The sequence below is a fragment of the Anas platyrhynchos genome, chromosome 4 (genome assembly GCF_047663525.1).
Source record: "Anas platyrhynchos isolate ZD024472 breed Pekin duck chromosome 4, IASCAAS_PekinDuck_T2T, whole genome shotgun sequence".
NCBI lineage: Eukaryota > Metazoa > Chordata > Aves > Anseriformes > Anatidae > Anas > Anas platyrhynchos.
This window is the reverse complement of record NC_092590.1, coordinates 7,475,063-7,494,039: the sequence shown is the minus strand read 5'-3', so window position 1 is coordinate 7,494,039 and position 18,977 is coordinate 7,475,063. Positions and strand designations below refer to the sequence as shown.

Sequence of the window (18,977 nt, the reverse complement as noted above, 5' to 3'; positions counted from 1 at the left end):
TTTTTCCCCTCTTTACATTACTCTAGAGCTAATTTCCTGTGTAAGTAACGACACTGAATGTAGCCACGGTTGCCTTCAGACATCTAAAGGGCCTGTTTGCTTTTGTCCTGAAGGATCTATACTCAAAGTGGATGGCAAAACATGCACGGGTAAGTATTTAACATTTTTCTAGCTGTAGTGACTGCCAAACTCTGTTTGTTCTTGGCACTGAGAGCCAGAAGTAAATGATGGCATTTTATACTCATTTTGCACAGCTGTAAATGATTGTACAAGATAGGAGGCAATGGAATGTCAGGCTCTTTAAGTGCTGAGATGTGCAATATTCATCTTCATTTTTAATGGATGTTTCTTAGCAACAACATCCAATATTTACTAGCCAAATTCTTTTGTAGTTTGCACAGACCAAGGCATCTCCCAGATGTTTGTTGCAGGAAAAATCTACCATTTATATTTGAGAGGAATCATAGGACAGATGGTACAAAATTAAGGCTTGGGTATAAGCTGAAGACGACTTTATCAACATCACGAAACCCAGGTTCTGACTCACTCTAACTTGCAGCAATTTCATGTAATTACCCACAAACGGAATTTTTGCAGCCAGAGCATTTGGAGCTGCTCCACCTCCTCATCTGTCATTCCACATTCCAGCAAGCTTTCCAAATTCAGGAAGCTGTAGGTTTTCGGTTGTATTTCTTCAATCTGTGGATCACGACAGCTCCATTGATGCCAGCTTTATGCCTTGACAAATTCCCTTCCCCTTTTACAACCCATACATGTTTTGGACTGCACTGTATACCTGGATTCAGTCAGTGTTGCTGTTTCACTGGGGACACTCCACTGCGTAAGTTCAGGTTGGCATTGCACAGCCCCAGGAAGAAAGAATGATTTCATTTCATACAAAATCTAGGCTTGTTGTATTAGAAAGCCACTGTATATTTCATCAGTTTGGCATCCTATCCTAATCAACTTCTGGGGAAGAATAGCATTGACTGGCTGCTGCTTTGCATAGAGTATAGTCTCTGATAGAATTTTTGTTTTACATTGGATGAGATTTCCATGGGACAAAGAGTTGTCTGGGAGAATCAACACACGGAAGCCCTGGTCATATATTCCACTTTCCCTGCATTCTCAGCTTTCGTTATGAATTTTCTGTAAAGGCTCTGGACGAAGCTGAAATTAATTTGCTTTCATGTCACTAGACTTCTGCTTTCAACACGAGACCTTTCAGGAAATCTCTTGGTCACTGAGAGGCTTTACACTGTAGAAATCCTAACCAGAGTGGATCATTTTCTTGCTTATGCTTATGATTTTGTTGTATTTTTTTCTTAGGATGGCAAAGTTAAAATTTTCAAATGCTCTGTTTAAGGTTGCACATCTCCAGATAATGGTGGCTGTAGTCAGATATGTTCTTCTTTAAGCCCGTCCTCCTGGGAGTGTGCTTGCTTTCCTGGATATAAGCTTCAGGGAGACAGAAAGCACTGCACTGCCATAGGTCAGTATCTTGATATGCCTATATGTTACTACCATAAAAGCAAAAACATTTCAGAGGCTTTCAAAGTGGGTAGCATAACCAGGATGCATTTTTGTACCAGTTCCAGGTTCCTTTGTGAAACTTGGGAAGTCTTTTTGTTTGGAAAAATAACCTGTTTTAGAAATGTGTTAGAACAAACACCGTAAGTATACAATTCAGTCTTCCTCACACGAGGTTCTGTCCGTTATCCAACTTCTGCATTTCACTTTGGGCTCTTGTACAGCAGGGGTGTATCTGCAGTAGTCAAGTGGTTGTGCATTCAGATAAATGTGGGTGTAATTTCTGCCCAGTGACAAAAAGCTGGGGTTGAAGTGTCTACATTTGGAGAACAGGACGGGGAATAGGCTGTTTAAGTGCCTTCCCTATAAGGATATTTCTCCCCCATTGACCCCAGAAAACCCAAGTATTTAACATCCATGTCTGAATTCCAGACCCATCAGTTCCTTCTGAGACAAGGTCAGACCCTGGTGAGCACCACGATATATGCAATTGCAGAAGAGAGAGGATGAAAAGAGAAGCTCATGATTTGTTTTAGCAATAGGAGAAAAACTTTATTTGTTGGGAGACAGCAATTTTCTTGCTTTTAATGCAAAAAGGCTTCTCACAGACAATAGATGGGTGTTCTTGCATTTATGGTGATGCTGTGAAATGCAAAGGGATGGCTGTCTTGATGCTAATTCCCTGAGTGTGCCATGCAGTGGAGATAGAGACTGCCTTTATCACAATTTTTGAGGATGATCTTGGGCAAGACATTTGTTCTGAAAGCCTGTACACACATTTATCCTTGTCAGAGGCAAGCAGGATACAGGGCAAGGGTATAGGGCGTTTCTTCTTGCTTCTGTTCCCCATTTGTCTTCGACTGTTACCTGCTTACAATGCTAGCTTTCTGAGTCGAGAACACTTATGTGATATTTATACTGCTTACAATTAATCCCAAACTTGCCTTTAGCTTAGTTATAAGAACAGAAAAAATGCTCTCTTGGGAAATAGTTTTAGACTGCCAAATTAACAAATTAAAGTGATGCATGAGGTTATCTCAGATCTGTGTGAGATTTAAATCTAGGATCCAAAGGTGATAAATCTAATACAATAATACAAAATACTACCAAATTCATTTTGTCCTTCTCTGTTATATGTTTAAGACATTTATCTGACTTTGGAGATGGGAAGACGGCTTAAAGTCTGAATTTTACTTTCAGGCTTTTAAATCTTCTTTTTGTTTCTTTGTTACATAAATAGCATCTTGGTTTGTGTGGTTATTTACAGTTTCACAGAGTCAAAGCTTCCATTAGCTTGCTTGGGGTTTGCCTCCGGTACTTACTACAGTTAAATGAGCATGAAATTAATTTGATCTGAAAAAATGTTCATGGTTATACAGAACAGAAAAAAAATATGAAATAGGAAAGAAACAAACAAAAAAGCAGCACCCAGAATTTTTCTTCTTCAGTAATTAAGACATTGCTGATTATATTATTAAAGCGGCAAAAAGAACATGGAGTAACTGTCTGCAGTAGCTGTCACTCCCACTCAGAGCATCCTGTGTAGCGATGCAGAACAGAGATGACTTTGAACCTGGTGAGACTAATGCATGTAAAATTTTCACCAACAGGCCCCAGGCCGTTCCTGTTATTTGCAAACGGCCAAGATATCCGCCGGATCAGTTTTGATGGAACGGATTACACAAGTTTACTTGACTGGCAGATGGGAATAGTCTTAGCTCTGGATTCTGACCCAGTGGAAAATAAGGTAAGGTATTAAAAATGAGAGGATTTTGAAGTGTTGCAAGGACAAATGGATTGGGCTTTCGTATGCCTTAACCTTTCTGCTGTCAGTGATCCAGATTACACGTTGTGCTGCGTGTTGCTCTTTTGCCTGTGCAGGAGCACTGCTGGTACAGGATACCAAACACTAGCTGAAGAGTTTCATCCTTTGCTTCCTAATTCAATGTGCTTTGTACATTGACATGCCCAATTCACGGGAAATTAGGATTTCTATATTCATGCATGACTTAAGTTTTGTGTGATTGATTGTTTTCTGCCTTAGGATTTCAGTACTGTTTCCTGGAAATATACTGTTTGTTTTTCCATCAGGTAGCTGTAAAAACAACAGTGCATTTTGCTCTGTACAGCTCCTTGCCACAATCTCTGCTAAACCTAGATGCAATCATAACAAGAATTACATCCTTATGTCCCAACACTACTGAACAAATCTGCTGAACACTTGCTGGGTTTATTGTTCTTATGAAACGTATTCCTCATATTACAAGATATTCCTGTTGGAAAGAGGAGTCTTCTCTGCAGAAAGAGCTCTTTGGATGTGTGGCCACCTCCCAGTGCCCTGCACTCTGCCTGCAGAGTTTGGAAGAAGAGCTCAGCTAAACTTTGCTAAACTTTATGTGGCAGATAGTCATTTTTTCCAATGGCGAGATTCATTTACACTGTAAAAGTGATAAAAAAAAAATAATAAAAGGTACTGGATGGTAAAGTGAAAGGCAATGAGGAGCTCAGTTAAGCTGCTGGAAATGTCTCAAGGCCTGGGTGGACACAGCTAAGCACATGGGAATGTCACCAGATCCGCGTTACAGGAGGATCATTTCAGGCTCTGCTGGAACATGGCCACTTGCCCCTGAAACAGGGCCCTGCTGGGGAGCTCGCAGTTGTTCTGCACTGTACCGAGTGTGAAAAAAACACTGCGGTGGCAGGGGAAGTGCACATTTGTTGCCCTGTGAGGTCTGCGGTGTGGAGGTGAGGGAATCCAGCAGTCCTGTCCTGGCAGTGCAGGGTCGAGGTTCAAGGTAAACTTGCTCTGCAAAGCTCTGTTGCTCCCATGGTAGTTGACTTAGCTGGTTTAAGGCAAGAGACTTCTCTACTGCTTCCTTTGGCCTCGTGTTTTCTCTTTGCTTGTTACTATTTGCAAAGAAAGCCTCAGCATGGTTTTGTATGTGGATCTGCTGTACAGTGTTTGGAACCCTCTGGATATCAAATACAGGACAAATTTACTTTTTCCTCACTGGAAAATGTGGAAAATGTGGAACTAGTTCTCCCCCAGTAGAAATCTTTTATTTTAACCCAAACCTGAGAAGGCTCTTCTGGAATAGTTGGAGCTTTACAGAATCAACACCTGGTAAGAAATGCAGATATACGCCGCCTGAAAGAGACAAAACAGAAGCATGCCATATGACTCCCTTTCCCCTTCCACCTCCCTAACACACATACAGTACTACTCCCTCCTCTGACCCCCTTTTTCAAAAGAGCAGGCAGTGAAATGGTAACACGCTTCCTTTGGCTGCTCCTGCTTTTGCTTTCTCAGTGGTTCTTCATGTGAGGTAGCTGCTCACTGCAACAAAACCATAGGATATTTAAGAGACTGTATGTAGGGCAGCCAGGATTTACAGCTAAGCGCAAGCAGCCTGTAGAAGTCATCCTGGCTGAAGGATATATGCCCTTTATTTGATCAGGGATCACAGGTTACCCATGCAGCTTTCCGTGAATAAGCAGTTCAGGGGACTTCCAAGATGAAAAAGTTCTTTCAGAAGAGGAAATATGAGACAAGGAAAATAAAGCAGAAAGTGCTTTGGGAACTAATCATACATCACCTGTTATTTCTTCACAGATTTACTTTGCCCACACTGCCTTGAAGTGGATAGAACGAGCTGATCTGGATGGCTCAAATCGTGAAAAAGTTATTCAAGAAGCTGTAGATATACCCGAAGGCCTTGCTGTTGACTGGATTAACCGTAAATTGTATTGGACAGACAGAGGGTACAAGCTCCACTGTGCATTTATGTCAAAGCATGCCATAAGATATTTGGAATAAATGACTGGTGATGCAGGAATAGCTGAGATATCACTCTAAATTCAGTAACGCTTCACATTCTGACTGGATAGCTCTAATCTCCAGTGTATACAGTTGGAAGGCTCTCTAAAACTGAAATGCTGGAAGTTCACTTTGTCTGCTATTGTATTTTTATCTTTATCTTTCCAAGGAGCAAGAGTTTAGACTCAGCTGCAAGGAATCTAAAGCATGTACTGCATATATACATATATGTATGTGCAGATGCATGTGAATGTGTGTATACACTCAGACATACACACTGTGTGTCTGCGTATATATATATATATATATATATATATAGATATGTTATATATACATATATACTACTAGTATTATTGCACTGAGTACATCTTGGGCAGAAGTCAACATTGTTTACAGCCAAACTCATGCCCCTTAAAGGTGATGGAGAGTCTTTGTCAATTATCTCTTATTAAAGGGGAATGACCACTGACAGACAGTATGACTTTATGTTTCAGTCGGTACCTAAACTTACATGTGGAGAGAATGAACCAAAATTCGCCTTTGATAAAAAGGCAGAGGCAGATAAGGACATGCAGTGATGACTCCTTGAAGAGCAGTCATGATGCTTCAGTATAACCCATGTTTTATCAGTTAATAAAAGGTGATTTTAAAAGTCCCGAGTGCCTTCCCTCTCCTTGTTAGAGGTGCTGCTAGGCCATTTCCTTGCTGTTAGATATAAACTTCTCTGCACGGTCATACTCCCATATAAAAGTGAAATGGGAAATTGTGCTGCTCACCTCCATAGGGCAAGAGCCAAGGAGGGAGCCATGAATCTGTATCTGCCACTTTCTTTCCACTCTCTGGGTTTGCCTGTTTGTATTACACATATCTAGAAAATGTGTGTGTGCGTGTATATGTGTATGTAAATTTCTCCTTCCATCCTCATGTGGATTTTCTTGACATGGAAAGCTATAGGCTAGCTTTCAGGTAGAGGCTGATATTTATTCAGCAAGGTGAATTTTCTAGCAATAAGCCTATACAGTTTTCTGAAAAAAAAATAAAAATAAACAGGCAACAAAGGTTCTATATTTGACTGCTGTAGATTAGATGAGTGATCATAAGGACCTTTGCTTCATTCCTCCCTGTAAAATAGATATGCTATGTAAATTGTCTGGAGATTTCTGGATGAAAAATGCTATTGAAAACAAAAATTCTTTACACATTTGATAATGCTATTTAGTTAGGAGCTGGTTTTCTTCTTGACTCCCTTTAAAGCTTAGATTAATCTATTAGTGATCATACTTCCAACTCATTATTTGCCCAAAATAGGAGAACTTCAGGTCCTTGGTAGAATAGCAGGTATTTTATCACCATGCCCTGGACCAGATAATGAAGCTGTAACATGAATTACTTGTAGATAAAACAGCTGGACACTCCACAGCAGCAGGATTACTTACTGTCTTTGCAAAATTATTTATTATAGTTTTGTGCTAAATTAAAGCAATGCAAAAACTTAGTACATTCTGCCTGAGAAGGTAATTAAAAAGATATCAGGGAGGACCTAACAGTGCTGTGTGTGTTGCAGGAAGGCATGCATTGAAAGGAGCAATTTGAATGGAATGCAAAGAAAAATGATCATCTGGGAGGATATCTCCCAGCCCCGAGGGATTGCCATTCACCCATTTGTGAAGTAAGGTTTGATAAACGTGTTTAATTGTGTAATACTTAGGGAGGTTTCTTCAAAATGAGCACACCAGCCTTGCCCTTTTGGCAGACAAAAAATGCATTAAGCCTCAGGTTCAGACAGTGGAGTAATATGAACTGCAGTGCTTTATTGCTAGTTTTTGTTGTGGTCTGGAACATGTTCATTTCCCATATAGATTTTAAAAAATATCAGAATGGAAACAGAGAAGGAAACATCACTAAAACCTCCTTTATTAGAGTGTTAATGGCAAACGCAGCAACAATGTCCATAACAGTAAAGTTCATACTAAAGAGGAATCTGAGACAGATGCAAGACTATCAAGAATACTGATCCCTGCACTGGCTACAGCAAAATTGCTTCTGTAAATAAAGCTAAGCAAATCTGTGGGTGTCCCTGTAAACCTGACAAAGACATCTAATGCCTTGGAAGGCTGGAGTCCAAAATTCAAAAGCAATTTGTTGTTTTGGCTATCTATGATTTGAGCTGCTGTCTTGCGTTGTTCCTTGAAAAACATTCAGTGGGATTCAGCATTCCTTGTGTAACACTGAGGACTCTATAGGGAGACCCTGAGAACTGGGATTTTATTAAAATAAGAGGTGAGACTTGTTACTGGTTTCTTTTTTAAAAACAAAAAAAAAAACAACACCTGAGGACTATTGTTTGCTTTCCATAGGTGGTGGGTAACTTGGGTTGCGTTTGTGCATTGCTGTCGTTTAGCCAAACAGCTGGCTAATGCAAGTCCTGTATGAGGACTTGGCAGAAAGTGTGAGTTGTTTTTCAAAGGCTTTGTGCCGACGAACATAGTGGGGATTCTGCATAAGTTATGGCAAGTTTTAAAAGATCAGAAGCTAATATATTTGCTGGAAGCACATACCTTTTGTCCCATGCCTCAGGCCTGTATTGTGCTGTTCTGATCTTCCTGCTTTGAAAGAACTCGGTGGAGTGGATGACAAATATTTCCTTACCGACTTCTTGTGTGCATTTTGTTTTCTAAAGGAGATTATTCTGGACTGAAATGGGGGTCCGTCCCCGGATTGACAGCTCTTCATTAGAAGGCAGCGACCGTCGAGTTATAGCCAGCACTGGGCTAGCATCTCCCAGTGGGATAACTCTTGACTACTTAGCCAACAAGTTGTACTGGTGTGATGCTAAGCTGTCGGTGGTTGAAAGTGCAAACCTGGATGGTTCTGATCGTCGAATTCTTGCACAGAATGATGTAGGTGAGGCTTTGAGGTTGATAATTACCTACTGCCCTTGTCGGTATGCCTGTGTGTGTGCTAATGTGAATTACCCATCACTGGCTGTGCTTGCAACCCTGTGTTAAGGTTAATGGCATCACTTTATTTTCCATTCTGTCACCCAGATGACTTTTGCATATTCATTTTAGCAAAAGAACACCTTTCTAACACTCTCTGCTTTTACAAATCAGCCACTTAGCATTATACAGAGATTTCCTCTGCCTTCACCAGAGAAGTAAAAAGAAGGAAAAAATTAAAAACGTGTTTTGCTTGTTCCATGCATGACTGCCTAGTTTAATTCAGTTTTTGCAGTGTTTATTATGCCAGCAAGTTATATTGACGTAAACTGGAAGAGAATTGATCTTGGCCGTTAAGGTCCTTGAGCAAAGAACCTGCATCTGCACAGTGCTGAACACTGGAACGATTCTAAATACACAATAGGCATTGAATGGAAAAGTGATTTATGCAATATGCTGGTAGTTGTTATTGCTGAGATTGCTATTGTTTGACACGTAATTGTGTTTTTTTGGAGCAAGAAAACAGAAGTATTAGCAATGAAGAACTGATGTTGCATCGCGTTTAAAGTAAAACATGTTTAAGGATCTCATACATAGTAAATTAATTTCTGGAGAGGTTAATTCCTTTTTGTGTCTGACATCTCTTTGGGGACCAGACTTGTTTTGTAGGTGTACATACAAAACATGGGCAGAATGAGGACTCTTGGCTCAATATCATGACTGGCATGGGTAGAGACTTCACAGTTCCTGTTAAGCTGATGCTGCTCTAGGCTCTGCTCTGTGAAGGACTGTGTTCATCTCCTGAGCCAGATGCCCCCTCACTTGTTTGGAGGTGTGCAGAGTGAGGTTTTGGAGGGATTATGGAGTGTTCTGCAGCCCATAAGACATTGAGAGCCCTGAGCAGTGACTTGACATACTCCTCTTCCGCTGCTGCACATGCTCTGGTGTACACTCTGCCTTGCAGCTGACCTGTGAGGAGGACCTGGAAGCCTGCTGAACGTTTCACTTTGTTTAGGAATAGGACAGTGTCTTATGGGGAGAGAACAGAGAAGGAGAGCTAGGAGCGCTGGAGAACCACAGGGTATGGGAAAGGTGTAGGTTTTGGACAGTGATACATGGATGACTGGAGGTGGGAGAAAAGGACATTGATGCCTGGATGGAAAGGAGTGAAAGAGAAGAAGTGAAAACCAGCAGGGGAGTGAGTTTAGAGAGGCTTGAGACTTGATACCCTGAAGTTATGCTAAAGTTGTTAGTGAGACCAGAATTCAGCTTCTGCTCTCTGACAGCTTTACCCTGGAAGAAGGGAAAGCAGCATCTGTTCATACACACTGCTGTAGCACGAATTTTACTACACCAGCTCCCTCTAGTGCCCCTGTACTGAGAATTCATTCAGTATAACTACATGCAAAATCAGATTAGTTCTGTTCTCCTAACCCCATTTTTAGCTATAAGTAAAACAGCTTGTAAGCACTCGTCCAAGGCATTAAACAACACAACCATTCTTTTTATTTATGTAATGGCTCGGGTTTGCATTGTTTTGGAAAGGTTTCTGCTTGCATGTGACTATTAACTCTCCTGTTCCTTCTATTCCATTAATGACATTGCACTTTTTTTTTTTTTTTTTTTTTTTTTTTTTTTTTTTTAATCCTTAATATATTTATAACTGGAGAGTTTAAGGAATTCCTGGTCAAAATGGGGTGTTTTTTGTCGGTAGTGCAAGCTATAGATCCTCTGAATGTGAATGAATGTTTGGACGGGCACAATGTGTAGATCTTGGACTAGTTGCTCAAATTTAATGAAATGAAGAGCTAAGAACCATGACCAGTAACCAAGCACAGTGCAGTGGAGGTGGTGAAGTGCTAGCAGAATAAAAATATGCTCTTAAACTTAATACTTAAGAACATTTAAATAATGTCTTAGAACTTTTCTTATGTAGGATTGTGGTATTTTATCTCCTTTGTGGTTTATTTAAAATATACCAACACATACCATTTCTCCAAGGTTCTAATTTATCAATTTAATTTGTTTTGTTTATTAGCTCTGGTTTTTTTGTTTGTTTGTTTGGTTTTTGTCTTTCTAAAAACTAATACCTTTTAGGGTCTCACATTCATTACTGAGGTTAAATATCATCTAGTTGACACCTACATCCAAATATAAAAGCACTAAGCATACCATCATGTGTCTAAAAGACATCTGTAGATTTCTAGTGCAGATAATGTTAGGTTACCAAGGAAAAATTGCTGTACTCTGTACTTGGGGCCTAAACAGGTGTCTAGATTCCCTTAGTAATTCATGAAAAGTAAAGAAGCTTCCCAGATGATCTGTTGCATCCTGTGATTTGTATCAGCTGCTGCTGTTAGCTAGCTGACAGTGGCTAACAAGTCACAGCCTACTGCTGCTAGTGGGCTGAAGTAAGGAAAATGAATTTCCCTCTTGAATTTTGCTCTGTGATGAATTGGCTAGTGAACGTGCATGGTTATGTGTAATTGTGGACCTCTGTCTTGCCCTTGCGCGTGCTCTTGGCACTTGCAGAGAAGACATACTGGCATACTGGCTACCTGAAAGCTGCCCATGGAGACATGTACCTCAGCAGCTCTGGGCTGGGCCACTTGTTGGCAGAAGAGGGAGGCACTCCACTTCTGAAAGAACATCCCCAATGCTACTTCAAGAAATTATGTCTGAAATAGAAGCATGCTGTGGGTTTGGTTTGGTTGGAGGTCACCAGCAGTCTAGAGAATGGACTGAGCCAGGCAGGTATTGCAGTCTCCTCTGCTAAGAGTATGAGTAATGCCCATGGTCCTTCATTCATGGATGCTTATTCCTCCCCATGAGACATCAAAGTAGAGAAGCCACTGTGATAGAAGTAGATACTGATTTTATTTATGTGGTTTCTTATGTGTGTTCTACAGATGTGGAAATGAAGAATCTTATTTCTTTGTAGGCCGCCCCTTTGATGTAGCAGTGTTTGAGGATCACCTTTGGTTTTCTGACTGGGCTAGGCCATCACTAATGAGAGTGGACAAGAAGACCGGCCAAAACAGGGTACGTCTTCGAGGCAGCATGCTGAGACCCTCATCAATGGTTGTAGTTCATCCTTTGGCGAAACCAGGTATACTGCAAAAATTAAGCAGTCATTCCCTTCCAGCCTCCTCTTGTTCACTGATGTCAATAGAATAGATGTTCTCTTGTCCTTGGGAAGACAATAATTTTTTAGAAAGTGGTTCTTTAAAGGCTTCATGTAGCTCTGCCAACATTCACTGAAAGCCTCACGTGGGCATAAGTCCAGGAATACAAAAAGATTTTGTGCATTTATAATCACGCTCAAGAATATACACTGACCAATTTCCACAGGCCTACCACAGTCTTGTAATTCCTATTTATCCTACTTTACTAGCACCCCTCTAATGCATGAATAATAACAAATGACATAGGGAAAAATTTTTGTAAGATACATTAATTTGGGCCAAATTATTTGATTTTCTGTTGGGAACAATCGCCCTGTAAGCAGAAAAAAATCAAGTAATTCAATAGACCATGACAGAGAGAAGGTACTCATGGGCTCCCTATGTCCTTGTAATGTTCTTTCAGGGAATGCTAGGACTCTAAAAATTAAAGGAGGGATAAATAAGGAAATTAAAAAAAAAAAAAAAGTGATACATTTATTAGATGAAGGGTATGCAAATCTGCTTTCCTGACAGAGGGTAGGTTATAACATTTATACCTTACTATACACATCTGTTTTTAATTAAAAAACAAATAAACTAGAAAACTTCTAGTTTTTGTCAGTCCTTATTGTTTTTCCAAATGCTCCAACTTGACTGAAGAATCCACTTGTTAAATTTCCTGTTTTTCTGTGCTAGGGACAAATCCTTGCCTTTATCAGAATGGAGGCTGTGATCAGATCTGTGAAAACAATTTTGGAGTTGTCCATTGCATGTGCCATCCAGGATTTGTGAAAACTCAAGATGGAAAAACCTGTCGTGCACTGGATGCTTCCAACACAACAGCAGGTACAATCCTCCACTTCCAGACAAAGGTCCCTTTAAGGACCCTGGCAGATAACACTGAAAAATATTCACCTTGTTCTACAAAATGAATGAGAGCTTCTCTGAAGAATTATAATATTATGTATTTTCCTTTACAGTCATTAGTTTCACACTGCTGCTTACCTTCTTTTCTTTTTTTCCTTTTTTTTTTTTTTTCATCTCGAGGCTGAATTGTTCAAGCTCTTTGACATAACTTTCCTATGCATAGATAGTGTCACTTTCATATCCTTGATTAGGATGTCGTAATTAGAACAATGTCTGACTTTTACAAGAAACTTCACAAGCTCCACTAGTAAAACAGACAGCTAATTAATATGATATGGCTCAGGCGTACGTCACTTGAGTTTGTTTGGATGTACATACTACAGGAAGAAGAGCAGAGCATTTGTTGAAGTGATAAAGCTTGTGTGAGGGTAGAAATTGCTTTACTCTTCCTATGTAGATCTGTCGGAATGAACCACCCCTTCCAACTCTGTCTTTGTACTTCTGTGTTTTTGAATCACAGCCCTGGGCTCACAACTGGCAGCTCTGCTTCTGCTGTCCACCTCTGTCTCCTTCCTGTTGCCAAAAGCTGATGCACTGGTTGTTGTCTGAACATGCCGCTCCTTCCTGAGGGACTATTGCATCCAAGATGCTTTTTCATGAATGCTTTAGTGTGTTCACCAGAAGCAAATAGAACAAATCTCCTGTAAGAAGCACTGGGGTGTTGTTCTGGGGCAATACCATGTAGTCTGACTATTTCGTTTTTCCCTTGACACTGTCAGTGAGAGAGATGCCTGCAGGGCTGACATGAGTTGCCTTCCTTTTCCTTTGCATTTGAGAAAACCCACCCGTGAGTGTTTTCAGGAATAATTTGAAGCCAGAAACAGGCTAGTCTGGGAGGAAACTTTTTAATTTTCAAATGAAACCACCGTGATTACTGGAAAGTAGATCATAGAGTCACTGAAAATCAAAATGTTCGTTCAGTAGATTTAAATAGTCTGTGTCTTCTTTTTCTTGTCTTTTTCAGGAAGCATCTCTGTGCAGAAGGAGGCAGGGCCAGTGCCAACACCAGAGACCCTGCTCCAGAACACACAAGGCAATGCAATTTTCAAGGATATTGACAGTGGGGAAAAGAAGAAAACCAACATTTTGTTGATGGCTGAGATCATGATATCAGGTAGAGTCTGATGATTTCCTTCCTTCAAAAAGAAATCGTAGGTCTCAAAGGAAGAAAGGCTCAATGTCAAGACTGATGCCATTCATTTTAATCCTCTTACAACTGTGGTCTATGCCATTGTGCCAGGTAGAACCGTGTTTGTTTGTTCCTGTGTTGCTTTGCTTTGTCAACAAAACTTGTTATTATTATCCAGGTCTAAAGAACAAACATTTCTATCCTATAAAAACATGTGAAAGTCTCTCCTTTACAAGTACATTAAATTCCTCTGAAAAAATATATGCAATAAAACCTTTTGAATTCTACATATGTTCAATGACACTAACTCGTAAAATTGTACAATAGGTTTTGCATACAATATTCAGAAATCCCAATACTAAATTACTAAATGACACTTCAACTCTGTCTATCCAGACAAAGACAACAGCCTGATGATTGTAGTGGTTTGTCATCATTAACCCTGGAGAGCTATACTTCAAACTAAGACCCTATGCTCTGTTTTTCTAATTGATTTTTTTTTTTTAATATAGTACCTTCTTTGCTCTGTACAAATACATTTTTTATCTTTGTGCTATAGATCAAGATGACTGCACTGCACTAGAATGTGATGTCAACGCACAGTGTGTTTTGCTAGAAGATGGTGCTGTGTGCCAGTGTTTGAAAGGATTTACCAGGAAGGGCAAATCGTGCTATGGTAATGAAAAACATAAATAAAACCTTCAGGAAAAATGTAAAAGTGGGAAGAGAAAGAAAATCTATCTTTTTTTCACATTGGCAGCTCTGCTTCATGAGCCGTCACAGAAAGGTCAACAGGATTGCTTGTTTTGAAAGGGATGATGAGCAGAGAGCATGTGAGATGAAATGGCTGATTATCACATGGCTTATTTTCCCTTGAGTCATAAGCATTAATCTTATTAATATTAATGAGCAATAATGGGATAATAGAAATAAAAGCATAAAGTATTTATTTGTAAAAATTGTCTTATTATAAATGCTCAGTCCGTAGACCTGATAGTTGATATATAATTTAGAAGTAAGTCCTAGGGAATCTTTTAAAAGTTAGTATTCCTGCTGTAATAATTATATAAAAGGGCTGCCTTTTTTTTTTTTTTTTTTTACTAGCACTTGGAAGAGACTTTAACAATCAGACAGCCCTTTGCTTGGAGTGGTCTTTAAAATAACTTTTTGTTAACATAACGTTTACATACGGTGTAAATGGAAATGCTTTGTTCTCTAATAGTAATGACCAAGAGAGAAACGCATGAGAAAGAACAATTTACCCTACAGTGGCTAAGCATCAAGACTCACAGGAGTATATGTTGTCATGGAAAGGGGGTTAAAAAAGGAAGGTGGAAGGTGGAATTGGTGTAAATTTTATTTTCCGTGAGCTATGGTACTTTTTTTTTCTTTCTTTTTTCTTTTTTTTTTTTTTAAACTCCTATTCTTGCTCAGTATGAAATGTGTCTCTGAGTAGGGTTTAAGATGAGAAGGATGTAAGACTGATTTTGAATAGGATAGTTCCCTTCAAACAGGGGGTACTTCTAATTCTAGGGTTGTTTTTGTTTGTTTGTTTGTTTGTTGTTTTAGTTCTAGTGATTTTTATTATTTTTTTTAGAAACAAAATAACTTTTGTTTCATTTTAGTGATTTGTCTGATGGTTTCATGTGTCCCTTCTCACAGATATTGATGAGTGTGCTGCGAATACGGACCGCTGCAATCGAAACGTGTCAGGCTGTATCAATACAGAAGGGGGCTACGTCTGCAAATGCCTGGAGGGCTACACAGGAGACGGGCTCCATTGCTATGGTATGGGAGTGTGTGAGGGCTGTGATGCCTCTGGGAGGCTGTGGCAGGAGGAATGAACAAGGAACACAGCTTATGATTTGGGGTAGATGTGCATCAAGCTGTGGAGCTGACTCGTGTCCATGATGATCTGTTCTGTCTCTGTTTGAAATATTGGTAAGGGCAGGGATCCTAACAGTGGCTCCCCCAGACAGCTGACATTTAGCATTTCTTTCTTTTTGATCCTCTCCTTCCTGTCTGAAGTGTGGCAACCTCAGCAACTGATCAATATTCCAAGCCTCTATTTGTCAGTGGATACTTTCTCTCCGTGTTTGCCCTCTTTTTAGTAGCTACAGCAGGAGAGAGAGGATGAGTGAAGAGGAGGAGGGAAATGGAGGTGAACCAGTAGAGCTTTATTGGAAATCGTTGCCATGAATATAAACGGAAGCAGGTATTGAGTGTGTCATAATACTCATCAAATAATTACAGGTTGGTTTAATAGGCATGAGGTTCAGGGTGTTGACACTTACAGCTTGAGTACATTTAGAGTCTTGTTAATAATTCGACCTGCTGATTCTCCCATCCAGCTCTAATGCCAGGTCTTCAGTTCATTCCCTATGTTTCTTATTTTTTAATCCGCTTTAGCAGCAAATGTGAAGGAACGGGAATCTTTTTTTTTCCTCCAATATTTGAGTAGCATGGTATGTTCAGAGCTTTATGAGAGTCTTGATTTCTCTTTTGTCCTTTTCTTTTTTCTTTCTCCTTTATAGCCCAATTCAAAGCCTGTAAAATTTGACCCAATTCTTACATAGTCTTTGATGGACTTTGGTTCTTCGATGCAGACAAGAATGAATGAAAAATTAAGTCTGATATTATTATGGGCACAATGTTGGAAGTGTCAAAGACAGGGGGTTTGAGGAAGTGTTCTGCCTCCAGAGGTCAGAGACAAGTCTTTGGGGATGTTTGGGAGTGCAGACAGAAGTGACAACCTCCTATTGCTGTCCCAGCGACCTACAAGGCATATCCCCAGGCAGCTGTGGGCTCTCACTGTCTGTGGTTTATAGATGATCAACTAGAATGATTGTGGTACCTACCACTGTTACTGAAAACCAATCCATTATCTTTAACTCCGGGATATGGTCAGATATGTTTTAACAACATTTTAGGAATGATGAGATTTGGCTGTGATGTAAACAAAACTGAAACTATTTTTGCATTTGGTGAATTGGAATGTCCTGTAAAAAACAAAACCTGATGTGTGAGGGGGTTTGTACTTCAGTTTTAGATGCCTGCTTGCATGAACAGTGTCTATAAATCTATTGGTACATCCAGATATATGGATGAACTCATTTTGTGTTTCATCATTTTTTATTTTATTTATTTATTTATTTTTTGGAATATACTTCAACAGTTTTGTTCCTCTGGTTTTACTTTTAAAAGTGCTTTGAATTTTCTGTGCTGTTTTGAGCTGGATCCTAAAACCCTCCTGTTCTCTTAATGCAAGAATGCCAACTGACTGTACTCTAGTACACATCCAGCGTGCATGCTGTGACTAGAAATGTCAGGAGAATGCAGAAGATTCACAAGTGAATCTTCTCTTCAACTCCTCTGTACCCATTATATTTCATGGGGTGGCTTCTCCTTGCCCTCTCCCTACAGACAGCTTCTGCAGCAGTGCAGCGTGCTCTGAGAGGCTTGGTAGGCTGTGATCACTTGGTGTAGAAAGCATGCTGGTTACTCTTCTGTTACAACTTCTACCAAATTTGCAGAGGGAAGGTCTATGGCATTTTTCCCCTCTGCCAGGAGGCTGCAATGCTGCTGCTGCTGCCACCCTTTTAAGCGATGCTCTGAGGTGTTTCGTTCTTCTAACTGCAGACTGTTTGGGTGACAGATATTGATGAGTGCAAGATGGGAACCCACACCTGTGGAGAGAACAGAACCTGCACAAACACAGAAGGAAACTTCACTTGCTCCTGTGCTAATGGCGCTTCTGGAACTACCATGGGTTGTGGTGAGTAAATGGAGTGAGCAATTAAAATAAAGTGGATCTTAGCTAAGATCTGTGCTCTCAGCTGAATTGTTATACGGGGAAATTAAAGAGAGACCACGTAGTGACATACTGGGCAGCTTGTGAATGAATTCAACATTACCTTAGGAGGTTGTTTTCCAGGCAGCTGTTCTGAGCTGGGTTAATGAGACTGGATCTGAGTTTAGTTTGGAAATGTCTATGTTAAGTTTCAGTGCTAATTTATACAGTCTAAATGTAGTGACTCATCTATCTAATGGCCTTTAAAATCAAGAGCAGAAGTAAATGCTCCTTGGAGATAATGTTTTGGCGCTGATTTCAGGCTGTGTCATTCTTCAAACTTGGACCACACATAATTTAAGTCCCATTTCGTTCCTCAGAATAAGCTAGTCCTCAGATCCAGTAGCTAATTTTTCAGAGTGTCTCTGAAATGCTTCAGAAAATCTGGTTGCTAATACAATGAAGGGAGCAGCTGAAGCTTCAGTACTCATAATATGTGACCCCTGTTTCAGTGTCTCACTGTGACAGCAGCGTTCTCTGAAAATTCGGAGCCGTGACACATCATCTTCCTCTGTGTCAGCCCTCGTCATCAGGGTGAATTTTACTCCAGATCAAGTGACTGTCTGATGACAGAAGGATACTGTATGATTGCCACAGATATTTTTCTGCAGAAAAACAGAGGGAAATTATGGCTTTTTAAAGTAGGACATCTATCAGGATCCTCACCCTCCTCCTCAGTCATTTAAGCTTTCAGTAGTTTCAAGTGTCACTCAGGAAATGATGATTTTAAATGATGTATGACTTGGAAGTAATGCCTTATAGATCCCTCAGCTGTAAATATGATCCCAGACATCTTTGTGTGTGCTAGCGCGCTGTTTTAGTTCTTTGCCTAGTAAGCTCTTTTAGCAGTCTGAAATTTTCCTTGCAGAATGCAGAACACCCAGGCTTCACTGAAATCACTCAGCCCTTTCCAGTTTGGGCTCTTTGCCCTGACAGTTCTCCTGCAAATGACATTTTAAAAAACAAATGTCATTAAAGGTCATGTTGCAATAAAACTGGTGTGAGTCATAAAACTGATCCCATAAATGTGTGGGAGCGATTAGGTTTATTGCTGCTAAGCCACACTGCTAGAAATTCTTTGCCATGTAGATGCTGGGTTCTGGCCTGCCGATTTGGTAGGCAAAAAAGTGCTCCTGCTCTATAAAGGCATCTCTGCAATGCAGGTCATGTTGTGCAGAGATATCAGGGCTACCTGTAAAACTAGCTTGTTTGGATGTTTTTGTAGGCGACAGTGTGTACAATTCAGAGCAGGCTGCACAGAAGCCTTTGAGGAATTGGGTCAATGGAGTGCTCTGGTTGCCAATGAAGCTGTTACCTGTGCCTTTAAACAAGCTAGCTCAAAAATGTGATCTGCACTCATGCACAGGTGCAGTCAGCTGGGTGGTAGAAGAATAGAAACATCTGTGCAAAAATGTCCGTTTGCACGTGAAAACTTTTCAGGCCAGGATCCAGATGCATGAAGTGCAGTCACCCTTCACCTGTGCATCTGACTCTGACACCTTGTGAATGGTAGAGAGTTCCTGTACCCTAAAATTGCTTATGCTGCAGAAATAATTCAATTATAAGCAACTAGACAGTCAATATAATTTCATTTTCCAGAGCGGTACTCACACATCTAAAT

At 40.1% G+C, this 18,977-nt stretch overlaps 1 protein-coding gene across 5 annotated transcripts in view; it reads left to right on the top strand.

Annotated features, from left to right (window-relative positions):
- The window catches only part of EGF (epidermal growth factor), a 68,740-nt gene that overhangs the window by 35,044 nt on the left and 14,719 nt on the right, over window positions 1-18,977 (top strand). For all 5 annotated transcript variants that reach the window (XR_011808808.1, XM_021272681.4, XM_013099895.5 and 2 more), the window contains 12 exons: window positions 27-149; window positions 1,367-1,492; window positions 3,141-3,277; window positions 5,144-5,292; window positions 6,912-7,016; window positions 8,028-8,251; window positions 11,228-11,395; window positions 12,147-12,296; window positions 13,342-13,491; window positions 14,066-14,182; window positions 15,169-15,294; window positions 17,162-17,281. Coding sequence is in view for 4 of the 5 variants with exons in the window: in XM_021272681.4 (XP_021128356.4) it covers window positions 27-149; window positions 1,367-1,492; window positions 3,141-3,277; window positions 5,144-5,292; window positions 6,912-7,016; window positions 8,028-8,251; window positions 11,228-11,395; window positions 12,147-12,296; window positions 13,342-13,491; window positions 14,066-14,182; window positions 15,169-15,294; window positions 17,162-17,281 (1,695 nt within the window). In the remaining variant the exon portion in view is untranslated. The remainder of the gene's footprint in view (window positions 1-26; window positions 150-1,366; window positions 1,493-3,140; window positions 3,278-5,143; window positions 5,293-6,911; window positions 7,017-8,027; window positions 8,252-11,227; window positions 11,396-12,146; window positions 12,297-13,341; window positions 13,492-14,065; window positions 14,183-15,168; window positions 15,295-17,161; window positions 17,282-18,977) is intronic.